At 54.0% G+C, this 12,671-nt stretch overlaps 1 protein-coding gene across 1 annotated transcript in view; it reads right to left on the bottom strand.

The window, feature by feature from the left end:
* Window positions 1–302: 302 nt before the first annotated feature.
* The window catches only part of SYT13 (synaptotagmin 13), a 41,448-nt gene continuing 29,079 nt past the window's right edge, over window positions 303–12,671 (bottom strand). Inside the window, exons 3-6 of the mRNA XM_027072830.2 lie at window positions 12,154–12,288; window positions 10,686–10,987; window positions 5,628–5,757; window positions 303–3,974 (exon numbers count right to left, since the gene is read on the bottom strand). Of these exons, the coding sequence (XP_026928631.2) occupies window positions 3,670–3,974; window positions 5,628–5,757; window positions 10,686–10,987; window positions 12,154–12,288 (872 nt within the window). The 3' untranslated portion in view covers window positions 303–3,669. The remainder of the gene's footprint in view (window positions 3,975–5,627; window positions 5,758–10,685; window positions 10,988–12,153; window positions 12,289–12,671) is intronic.

The raw sequence follows: 12,671 nt of genomic DNA, 5'->3' as shown, positions 1-12,671 counted from the left end.
CAAAACTTAAAACGATTTGGATGGGGGGCAATAGCGGGATGCGATTTAAACAAAGTTTAAAACATGCAAACACACTCTGACGCTGCTCAGGGTTTACATACACGCGTAGCGAAAGGATGAAGAAATGCTTGGGGGGAGAAACATGGCGGTCTCCTGAGTGAAGGACTTGAGAGGACTTTGACTACCTTGGTCGAGTTTTATAAAACTCGGCAGCGGCTTATGAGTGTTTACCAGATTGTTTTTTGTGCATATAGGTCTAAAATGTTAAGTGAAAAGAAAGAAACAAGACACCAGGCACCTGACCTGGTTGGAAATTATTTATTTACCATTGAAAGGTCGGTGTTCCCCAATGTGACACCAGACGTATGACTACAACGTCTCATGCGTCTTTTTGTACTTCAGTTCATGACTGCGAAACAGACACACGCTTAGCACTGACAACAGCAAACACAGGCGGCAGAAACAAATCACGAAGACTAGGTCTGTCTTTGGGGGGGTCCTCGCCTCGATCTGGCTCGGGCTGGGACTACCTCCCTCCAGGACTCCTTTACACCCCAAAGGAACTGCCCCCGGGGAGCCTCTCTTCCAACCCTACCCTCTCTATCCAGCGTCATTTGGAGCGCTATGTCACTTAACCCACACCCAGAGTCATATCTCAAATTGAAATGGACGGACACGCACAAGGACTCGAGCAATAGACACTCAGCAAATACACACTGATTTGATGTAAGAGGCAGAGTCACAGATGAACGCAGGCGGACTCCCATCGCCATCCAGGTCACCTTGGGGGCCACAGGCCGGTCTGAGATGGGTTCTCGCCTTACTTCCATCTCGCTCCATGCCCTTCTTCGAAAATGCTCCCTGGCCAAGCACAAGGTGTTCCTTTCAGAAATGATCGGCTGAAGTCACACGGGCCCAATTACTCTAATGGGGGGGGGGGGGGTGAGTTGCACGTGTGTCTGCTACAAGGTACGCGGAGGCGAAGATCACCGAAGTCTGTCGATGTGGCGGTCTGGGACCTCTGGGTGATTGAAAATGCACCAAGACGGAATTTTGTTGGAAAAGCACGGCCGTTACAGTCTCTTCTGTCACTAGGTACATGTACAGGTGGCTGGGATTTGTCATTAGGTGATGGTAGCACTTACATGTGAATGTTCAGGCTGACGGCTGAGGTGTCTGCTGCTTTTGCCATTGAGAACTCAGGACAGAAGGACTTTTGTGCCACTCGCGGTGTCTCTTCCTGCCAACCCCCTATCCATCCTTCATTCATTAATTCACGCAACAGATACTCATCGGGGTCCCGTGAGCTAGCTTCATTCTGGGTCCTCGGAACACACAGGTGAAAAACCTCCTGCAAAAACCTATCTCGTTCTGCGCAGGCCTGCTCCGTGAGGTGGTGGGTGACACTACGATGTGCTACGGTGGCGTTTGACTCTTACTGGGGCAGCCTTTGGATTGGATTCTGGAAAGCGCAACGCTTGAGGTACAAAGAACGGATGCCTCGTGATGGAATGACCAGAGGCAGAGTTGATCTTTCTGGCGTCCAAGGCCCTCTCCGGCCCACCTCAAACATCCTTCAGTGCGACTGTGAGGCAGGTGCATAGATTTATAAGGAAGTAGAACCCGTGTTTCCTGATTTTAAGTCTAGAATCCAGAGTGTTGTCCGTTGGAGTAGTGGATGTTGCCAAGAAGAGAATACTGGTCAGCTTGCGTAGGAAATGTTTTGTTTCCTTGTGGCTATGCCAACCCCAACAGGCAGACCAGGGCGTGAGGGGAGCCTCAACAACATGTTATAGGAAATCGCTAGCAAATGCTTTGCCTAAAAACCACTTGGAAGGGGGGTGGTCCACCTTAATGAGCAAGGCCTCCAATTCTGAAAGCCTTTCCAATTAAACAGGGATTCGATATTTTTTTCTGTTTCTTCGGATGCTTTTCTACTTCTGCATGGGATGGGCAGATCGTGACAGAAGGTGATAAGGCCCCGGCTCAGATTCTCAGGGAGAGGCCAAGCATGGCCTGACTTGTTGCGGGAAAGAAGCACGGCCCTTACCCATCTCGCCTCGGGGTCCCTTGTGGGTCATAGGACCGGGTGACATTTGAAAGCCCAGAGTTTGGATGTCCCATAGCAGAGTTCAGATGCAGAATCCATGGTTCTGGAAGTGCCTGGGATGGTTCTGGCGCTTTCCAGTCATGGTCAGCTACCATCTTGAAGCGTCAAGATGATCTGTGGGTGGCTTGGGCGTTTGTTTTTTTGGCCAGAGAATGCCGACGGCTTCGGAGCACGATTTCATCTACCACCTCATTCACAGATACAGAACTGCCATGTTGCTGGTCCTGTTTTACAGATGGCCAACCACGGAACCCAGGGATCCTGGTTCACGGGCAAATATCCCACCCCCTCGGCAAGACGCATCCTTTAACTGACGATGTGGACAGCTATTTGGAATAAGAAGGTAGGGATTTGAAACCCAGGCTGCTGGTTACTTACTGATTCAAGCGACAGGCCCTGAAAATTCAGGAAGGGAGGCACACTCTCAAAAGACTCTCTCTCCTCTTTCAAGTTACCTTCCTTCTCCACATCTACGGAGCTAAACATAATAGACTAAGTTAATATGTGCCCCCACCCTTCCCCCCCCCCCCGAATTCCTCCTGGAAGGGCTGGCATGCTGAGAGATGCATCTGTCTCAGAGGGTCACTTGGGTGATGTCGGTGGATGTGACAACTAGTGCCTCGTGACGAACAGGCTCGTCACGGAAGATCTCCCCAAGTATAACGTGAACCGAGTTTGAGATAAAACGATGGGGAGTTATTGAACAAAAAGCACAGAATTCAGCCCCAGAACAGGAGCTGAAGGGCACAGATGAAAATATTAAGCATTAAAATAGTCAAATGAAAGAAACGGACAGGCCTCCCACATTTCACACTGCCCGCTGAGATGTCCTGCACTGGAACTGGCTGCCCCTGGGGACTGCAGCCCCGACAAGGACTGCGAAAAACCTGTCCGGAATGCCGTAGAAGGGATTTCTCCCAATGCGGTGCTGCAACCTCGGCATCAAAACCCCTCGGCGCTGGTTAAAAATGCAGGTGCCTGGGTTTCGGCCAGGAAGATCGACTTGGAATGTCGACGGGTGGGCCCGGGGAATGTGCTGGTGATTCTTTACACACTAAGGTTTGAGAACTGCTCGGTTCCTGCCACGACCGGGTCGGGGGCGTGATTTAATGCCGATTTCATCCCACCCCGACAATCCCTGATTCTCCGAGTTGATCCAGGATACTTTATTTCCTCCATCATTTTTGAAACGCCTCTTTTTAAAGAGCCACCTTCTGCACGCACATTATTCCCCACCTTAAGCTCTCTCTGCATCCGGCCGGACCCCACCGGCCAAACCTGCCCGTGGGCTGTTATTTGACAGGCGTCTCTTCAACAGCACAGAGGAGCCAAACGCATTCCTCAGTGGGACCCAAATGTCCCGTGTCCACCCCCGGCCCTGCCTCGCTCATGTTTTAGAAATGAGAGTGTAAGAAGAGAGGGGCGGGGTCCTGGCCTTTGCAAACACATCTGTCCCCCGGGTGTCGGGATGAGGATGGGGCACAAAGAAGACGTCGCGGAGCACAGTGGGGCTGGAGGGGCGGGGCTGTGCCCGACAAGGGAGGAGCCCAGGCAGCTGGCTACAGACGCAGCTGGTGCCACATGGCGATCTGCCTCCGGGGGTTTTTGAGCATTTCCTCCCAGTGGCTGCGCTCGGAGCCCGAGGCGTGCAGGCCCAGGCTGCAGCGGCCAAGCGCACAGCTCTGCCCCTCCTCGTCCTGGCCCAGCACCTCCAGCTCCACGCTGGAGGCCTGCAACAGGCCATCCGGCAGCTCGAACATGATCATCTCGTTCCACACGGGGTTGATCTTGTGCTTGGCCCGTTTGGTCTGCTTCTTCTTCAGCTTCTGAGCCTGGTGCTTTAAGGTGACCTTGACAGAGACATCTGGGGGAAAGAGAGAGACAGAAGGGTAAGCTGGTGGGGGGGGGGGGGGCGGGTAGCAGGCCCAGGATAAGGCTCCCCCTCGGAGCTGGAGAGACGGGGTCTCCGGCTCAAGATGTGCATCGAGGCTCCCTCTGGGCACGCCCCGCTCTCACCGGGCCCTGTGCTCATTCAGTTGTTAAATGGCCCCCGTGTGGCACTAGACCGGGGGATACGACAGAAGTTCCTGCCTCCACAGAACTTAGGCTGTGGTGTGGAAAGCACCCAATAGCATAGTACATCCAGGGTGGTCGTCTGGTGGCCCAGGCTTGGGTCAAGCTAGAACCACCACCTGCCCTGAGCCCTTCCACGCGTCTTCAGGTCCCACGTCAAACCGGGCCCAGGATAATGGCTCAGCCTGATTTTTAAACTCGGACCAGAAAAACTAAGCCACCCCCATGGCTTCACCCCATTGGTCTGTCCACGCGAGCGTTCTGGCTGATTATGAAGATAGAAGGTCTTCTCCTCCGTTGTTTTATAAAATTCACTTGAGGGCCCCGGCATCACGTGGAGGACGAGGGCACACTGCCTTGGCCCCCCAGGGGCACTGCACCGATGGAACTGTCCCCCAAGACAGCGGCACAGGTCACTGGACAAGCTCTCACGGAACATCACAAGGCTCAGGACCCGGACGATGTTTTCATTTGTCAAGGTTCCCGAAGCTAATGTGAGAATAATTGTTACTCGGTGTTCATTGCTATAATTATCATCCCCGGGTGGCTAGTTTGTTATTTCAGCCGATAGATTTGAGAGACAAAGTGTTGTGCTGTGATTGTCCTGACAGGAGCTGTAAAAATAAATAAATAAATAAATACAAATTAAAAAAAGAGTAGGGGGCAAAGAATTGTCTGGAGGGGAGGAGAGGAAGCACTGAACTCTGGCCTTTGGCTCAGGAATCTGTCAGCGAAACCAGTTCTGATTTCTTTTGCCCCAAATCGTTTGCTCAAAGGTAATGAATGCGGTGACAATTCTCAGTTTGTGTCCTGCTATAAATATCTATTTATTTATCCCCTGCTATGAGCACTTGGCTCTGGGTCCAAGCCGCATACTGCTACGTTTCCGGCCCTGACAAGAGAGCCCGTTTCGGTCCCCAGACTCGGGGTCTGTGCTGGGGTATCCAGAAGCAAAACCTGAGGCTTCCAGAACGTTGAAGAGATGCTTATTTGGGTATATGGGGCACAGATGCCCGAAGCTTCAGGCCGCCTCAGCCCAGGCACCCACACACCTTCTGCCAGCATCCGCACTCCGCTGGTGTGGGGGTGGCAGGTTGACAAAGACTGAGAAGAGAGAAGAGGCTGGGGGGGGGGGGTGGGCGTGGGGCACACGGTGACGGCCAGCTGAGACAGGAGGACCTAGCCTTCCAGACAGCAGTTGGTGAGATGAGTCCAGCTGGGTGTGGGTGATGGGCTAAGCTAAGCATCTTCTTAGCCCCGATGCTCCAGTCCGTGGCTCCGGTCCTATCCTTGGCTTCCTCTGACCCGTGGGTAAGACGGGTTCCTCTCATGGATGGATCTGGAAGGTAGGAAGCTCCAGGCAGCTCACACCTGGGCCCGATGGAGGGATCGGCCCAGGACTAAACGGATATGAGTTTAGAGAAGGGAGTGTGTTCTCACTCACCCTTCCCCAGGAGCGCCTTGGGCTGGTTGGAGTGGAGGTTCTTGGCCTTAATGAGCACGACCAGGAGGCGGTTGGCAGCTGGGAGATAGCTGATGGATAGAAGGACCTCTCCAGTTCCTGCAGATGGTTCCTGAAACAGAAGAGAGGATACAGGAGGGGAACCCATCAACTAAATGCTCAGCCTGGGGTCACACTGGACCTGTATCCAATAGGCATCCTAGAAACCATGTACCCATCGAGGCTGCTTTCTTACAGAGGGAGGAGGGCACCGAGGAATTCTAAGTCGCGTGTGCCTCCATAAGAATTTTTCAGTTGCCGCAAATTGTGATTTTCCAAACTATCATATGTTCAAACCCAACTTCTAAAACACATCAAAGAGATGCCACTTAGGATGTGGCAGGAGCAGAGGGTCAGGACCCCTTCTCAGCCTTCGCCATCCCCCACAAGCTCTTGGGGTATCTTTATAGAACACTAGGGTTCTCGGGGACACAGTTTGAGAACCACTGCATCGACCCGTCAGGTTCCTGCGGCAGTGGGGAGTTGCGATTCCTTACTCTGTTTGAAAAGATAATTCCTTCCAGCCCCTGGAGGGCTGAGAGTCAATAATATGATGTACGAATGCGGAGCAGGGCCTTGCCTGGTCAACAGAACGGCCAACTGTGTCAACAAAAAAGCCGGGCATGTGACGTGAGGAGGGGCACCAGAGACCTCCGGCAATAACCTCGCTTTGCAGGAGGTGCTGACGCCCCCCCCCCCCCCCCGTCAAACAGCCAGCACGCCTTTCCTCCGTCTGTGGCTCTACAGAGTGTCTCCGCTGAAATTCCTACAAGAATCTGTTTGGAATTTCAACAAATCGACTGAGGGACAAAAATGACCCAAAAAAGGCCCCCACAGGAGGCAGACAGATGCGTGCCACGGTCGAAAGGTGGCGTGACAGATTTCAGCACCAGACCATCCGGGGCTGAACACCATTTACCAGCTGGGTGCCCTCCGGTCCATCATTTCACTCCCCACACCTCCGTTTCCTCATCTGTGGAATGGGAACCGTTGGCTGGGGTTATCGCCACCGGACATCCAGGAAGGACAGCCACCACTTTTTGAGATTGTGAAGCAGGCATATTGTTTCTGGACGAAGAAGAGACAGTTTGGGCTTTGGGAGTGAGGCTGGAGGAGGCTGGCTGGGCCCTCTGCCCCCGTCACCCCTTTCCTCCGGGAAAAATGTCTTTGACGTGACTGCATCGATTCCACCAGCCCTAAGTAACCAGTTACACGACAGAATGATTTGGGAGCTGCCAGGAACGTTGGCAATGACATGAGTAACCGCAGCGAAGACTAATTAAACACTTATTATGGGCGAGGCGCGATTACGTTATCTATCCCACTAGGATGCAAGGTCCGTAAAGCGGCTCCCAGGACCCGGCTTACGGTTGACACACTGTCAACTATTTGTGAGTGCAAGAAGTAAGAGAGAGGGTTCATTTTCAGAAATGCCAGATGAAAGCTGTGCCGTCTCGTTAACAGTAGGTCTACAACCTATTGGAAATATGTATGAACCGCAGCCCCCCACAGTGGAGCCCCAAACGCTTAGACACTTCACTTCCTGGTTCTTCTTCCCCTCTCCGTGTCTCGGGCTTATTTTCGCGGGCTTTGCGATGAGCCTGTGCCAAAGAACAAAGGGAGGAGGGACTAGAGTCTCTGCGTCACCTCAGGGATTGTACATCTGCTCCAATGAGACTGATTTTTGCCTTACATGGGCATAGACGTCGTCTGAGTGAGGCTGTAACCTCTGTAGTCCTCAGCCAATGAGGAACCAGGGGCGGGACTTCACGCTAAGAGATAAATCGTCTGCTGTAACTGCCCCGGGTGTGCCTGTGCCTCAGACACCCGCTCTTGCAAGAACGCTGATTAAAGCCTCACTCCACTGTACTCTGAGTTTCGGTGTCCCTCCTCTGATGGGGCCGGTGGACTTATTTCTCACAGTGAGATAGAAGGGTGAGACGTCTTACTGAATCTTGACAACAGTCCTAGAGATACCAATCTTGTCTCCATTTAAAAAAAAAATTTTTTTTTAACATTTATTCATTTTGGAGAGACAGAGAGAGACAGAGCATGAGCGGGGGAGGGGCAGAGAGACAGGGAGACACAGAATCCGAAGCGGGCTCCAGGCTCCGAGCTGTCGGCGCAGAGCCCGACGCGGGGCTCGAACCCACAAACTGCGAGATCGTGACCTGAGCTGAAGTCGGACGCTCCACCGACGGAGCCACCCGGGCAAATCTTGTCCCCATTATAAGCATAAGATCTTGATGCTTCAGAGAGCACGTCCCCACCTGAGGTCATGTAGCCAAAGCAAGAGAAGTAGCAAAAGTGAGGTCTGGTCTGATACCGAAGACCAGGTCCTAAGCCAGGGCTCTTCAGACCTCTCGTTCCACAGCGAAGGAGCCGGGCCCAGGGACTTGTCCGGGCCAGCAACAGACTAGGGTGGACCACAGCCTCCCGATTCAAGGCTGCTTCTTGGAGGCCCATGGGTGACCTGTGCTGTAGCCACAGGATGATCCGGCTTAAACATCCTGCTCCCCTTGGACCAGGCAAGAGGAGCTTGGTCCCATCAGCTTGTCACCTTTGTATAGGGTGCCAAGGCCCTGGATGAGCCCGGCCGGCTGCACCCCAGCCAGACAATTTTAGCAGCACCTGCCAGCTCAACCCTGCTGCTCCAAGTACCTGCTGACAAAAATAACCTTCTTCACCCACACCCTGCCCCCCATCTTTCTCTTGGGCTCTCAGCGAATCATTCGAGATGCCCTCCGAGTGGGTTGCTCTATGATCCCTGATGACGCACACGCCACATTCGGGCTGAATGTCTTCCGGCAAGACCTGGCTGGCCCCTCCGTTAACCCGTTCTAGCCCACAGAGGAGCGAAGCAGCCACTGAAGGCTCTGCCCGCCTTGTTCACGTCAGTCCTCACCCTCGAGCTGGGGCCAGGGCCACCCCCACCTGCCGCGGGGCGCCAGCTCCTAGGTCGGACGGCATGCTGCAGTCATTGCTCACGTGTGTGGAAGCAGGCCAGGGGGCCACGAGGACGTGAGAGTGTCCTTGAGGCACAGTGGCCCCTCTGAGCATGATGAGGATTAGAATGCGTGCACTGTGAGGGCAGGGCCCGGTGTTGATTTCTGCTGTGTCCCCAGCTCCTGGCGCTGTGCCTGGCACAGGCTGGAAGCCGGGCAGGGTGTTTGTGGGATGAACGAACGTGTCTTGCTCTGCTAGGGGGAAGGCTAGAAGGTCTGAGACTTCCAGAGAGATAGGCTCCCTCGGCCCTGGCGGCACCAAAGTCTCCAAAGCCCTAGGGGAGCCCCTCCACCTGCAGAGAAAGCTGCTCTACCAGCCGAATAAACCAAAGCGTGCGATCTTCTTCCCAGGCCCCCCGGGCTGTGATTCCGCACAAATCCCAAACCACGCGCTAATTAGGGACTGTGCTTCAGAACAGCCTGGTTCCAGCTGAGAGTGGCTGCAAATTTTTGTCCATTTTCTGAGGCTGGGAAAGAAAGAAAAATAAGGCAAGGAAGAGATTATAGCAAAAAGGGAGGCAGGTGGGGACCGAAGGCGTCCGTCAGGGAAGGCTCTAGCTGATGGAGCCTCATACACCATCGGGCACTCAGACGGCATTTACATGGCACGGTGGTGAGGGGACAGCACAGGACTCACAGCCAGACCAACCCGGTCCCGAGGTACCGCTTGCAATGTCCCAGCTGGGTGACCCTGCAAGGGTCACCCAGCTAATCTAAGCCCCAGGCTCCACGTCTGTAAATGAGTCACAGTGTCACCTTTACCAGGCTGCTCCGGGAAAGAACTGGGGTAGAGTTCCAAGCACAGCAGCTGATAGATAAGTACCCCCAAATGAATGCGCTTTGTTAGTATTTTATCACTCTAGCATGGGAGTCAGCAAACTTCTTCTGTAAAGTCAGGTAGTAAATACTTAGGACTCTGTAGGCCACCCAGTCTCCCCGAGAAGGCACCGGCCAGCAGGTTGAGACTGGTCTTCTAGAAGGTTCTCTCTAGGCTCCACTGTGGCAGCCCTTGGATAAGGCCTTGACCCCAGAGCCTAAATAATCACACACCATCCTACAGCCCTGATGTCTCCGACCCCTCGCTGCCCTGACCTGGGAGGATCGATGGTTTGCTCTCCAAGAGACCCCTCTCTGAGCAGTGCAGCCTTTCAGCAGACCTTCCTCTCACACCCTCGGCTCCCCTGACAGCAGAGGGCTGGGGAGAACCATGCCAGGGCTGGTGACAACAGAGAGCACCGGGCTCTGGGGCTGTCCCTAGCCCAGTCCATCCTCCAAATCCCAGTACAAATGCCATTTCGCACCAGGCCTTCTAGAACTCTCCATCAGAGTTAGGTTAGGCCTTTCTTCCATGTCTTAGGATTCAATGCATGTCCAATATCATCGTTGTCCTTGTCAATGTCACTCGTCTGCTCCAATTTATGCCTCTGGCCTGTAAGTTCTGGGTAGAAGGATTCCACACGGTGCTCATCTCCCCAGCAGTGCCTGGCACACAGCAGGGACACAGGGAATGTACGTGAATATAAATGGGGCCATTACTGGGGCGCCTGGAGGGCTCAGCTGGTTGAGCATCTGCCTCCTGATTTCAGCTCAGGTCACGATCTCACGGTCATGAGATCGAGTCCCATGTCGGGCTCCATGCTGGGTGTGGAGCCTGCTTAGGATTCTCTCTCTCTCCCCCCTCTGCTCCTCCCCCACTTACTCTCCCCCCTCCCCCCGAGCATCAGAGCCAAATCACACATAATGTGTTTTCCATGATGGCAGGGGGATCTTACATGGCAAGCTAGAAGCAAAACCAGACTCCAGAAATTCCATAGGCTGGGCTGAGTCCGCTCCAGCCCTCCACCCTGTTCACGACACCGAGCGTCCTCTCGCACACGCACACGCACACGCACACCTGGGGAAGGTCCGTGATGCTTGTTTCGAGAGCCCTGGCCCAGTCCTGCCGCCGCATGCTCCCCTAACAGGCTTCAACTTTCCTGGTGCGAGGTCACCCTACCTTAACTGAAGTCTTCAGCTCACCCCACTGGGCGGCCCCCAGAGGCACAGACACCCCGTCCAGGCCCAGGCGGAGCTCCCCGACCACGCTGTGGCGGGAGAAGCGGTCGCAGGTCCGCAGGGTCAGCAGCAGGGTGGCTGTGGGGAGCTCCTCCTCCGCCAGGGGGAGCGCCAGACCTTCCTCCCACATGGTGTGCAGCTGCCGCTTCTTCAGGGCCGTCTGGGCCTCTGCGGTGCCCGTCCTGTTGGCCACGCTGCCTTGGACATAGCAGTCACAGCCTCCATCGTGGCCACTGGTCACAGCTGCAGCCAAGGAGATAGCAACACGGACGTGGGACTTTCTCAAGGACAAGGGTAGAGGAGAAACACAGGCCTGCTTTGAGCTGCCGCAACCAGCTGAATGGCCATGACCTCAGGGGTACGAAAGCCCCAGGGCTGACCACCTTGGCTTTGCGGAATCGCCTTTCAGTAAGACACTCAGCAATGGGAGACCCTCCCAGGTGGCCAATGTCAGCACACGCTGGTCTTCCCCTGGAGAACAGGGACGTGACTGGCTGCTTCCCAGAGCCCTTCCCACCTCATGACTCTAAGGCTTCCCCAAGATGCCCGGGCCCGCAAACTGCTGAGGGCTTTTATGCTCTGATACTGTAATTTTTAAATTTTTTTTTAATGTTTATCTTATTTTTGAGGCAGAGTGCAAGTGGGGGAGGGGCAGAGAGAGAGGGAGCCACAGAATGGCCCATTGTCAGCCCCAACTCCTTTGCAAAGTCTTAGCTCTGTTTGCTGATGGCAAAATTGTTGGGGCAGAGAAACCAGGGGCATCCTGACCCCTTGGACCAGTTCTTGGATTATAGAAATTTTGCTGACCATTCAGAACACCCTCTTTATCCCCCACAAAGCCCCATTCAATGTCAAAGGCACCTGTGGCAGAGACAGCTAGCTGTTCACCAAAAACCCGTTTCCTCTTTTTGCTGAGCACCTGCTAAGCCACATTTCCCATGCTCCTTTGCATTCAGTGGCCATGTGACTGGGTTACAGCCAATGGGGTCTGAGCAGGAGTGATGCATGTTCTGTGTGGTCATGGCTTTTAAGGGGTGGTTGTGCTCCCTCCCTCTTCTCCCTCTCTCTCCACCTGCTAGATACAGATGACAAGGGGGCCTGAGAGGATAACAGGGACCCTGATGGAAGGAACCTGGTCCCTGAATCACCATTTGGAGGAAAGAGGTTTGAATCACCATTTGGAAGAGAAAGAGGCCAACCAGGATTCTCCACTTTGAATGTTATATGAGAGGGGAGTGGATTCCGCCCCCCACCCCCCACCACACACACACTTCAGGGTCCGTTCTTTACCGAGTGCTAATCTAGCACTGAGTGCTCCCTCCAGCCTCAGGTGCTCCCATTCCTCCTATACAGCTCCTCCAGGGGAGACGCACCCACGGAAGCCCATGAAAGTCAAATACAAGTAATACCTTCCAGGCGAGTCACAAACAGTTCCGCCTTCTGCTGGTCATAGTCCAAGCGGTAGTGGAGTTTGGGGGCTTGGTTCCAACTGGCGGCCTTCTCTGGGTTCCAGGCCTCTATGACACACACATCCTCTACCACACCTGTCCAGAGAGGTAAGGCCGTCACTGCCACCCGCACTATGGTCCTTGTTTTTCTAGATCCTCTCTTTCCCATGTGCTACCCATGCCACGAATGGAAACCAAAAGCGCTCTAGCCGGGGGCCAAGTCATGGTGGCCACCCCAGGGTGACACCTGCGGTCCTGGGATTACATGTTAAGGGACCGTCACAGCCCAGTGCTCAAGACATGGCCTTTGGTGTCACACAGGAGCTGCCACTTAAGAGTTATGTGACCTTGGACAAGCTACTTGACTTCTTCGAACCTCAGTTTCCTCATCTTTGTAATGGGAATGATAACAGTGTCTCCTTCCTAGAGTTACTTGCATTAAATGATTCAGAAGTTCCCCCCAAACCACAAATATCACT

The sequence above is a fragment of the Acinonyx jubatus genome, chromosome D1 (genome assembly GCF_027475565.1).
Source record: "Acinonyx jubatus isolate Ajub_Pintada_27869175 chromosome D1, VMU_Ajub_asm_v1.0, whole genome shotgun sequence".
Classification (NCBI taxonomy): Eukaryota; Metazoa; Chordata; class Mammalia; order Carnivora; family Felidae; genus Acinonyx; species Acinonyx jubatus.
Note: the sequence above shows the minus strand (reverse complement) of the source record. Positions and strands in the feature narration are given on the sequence as shown.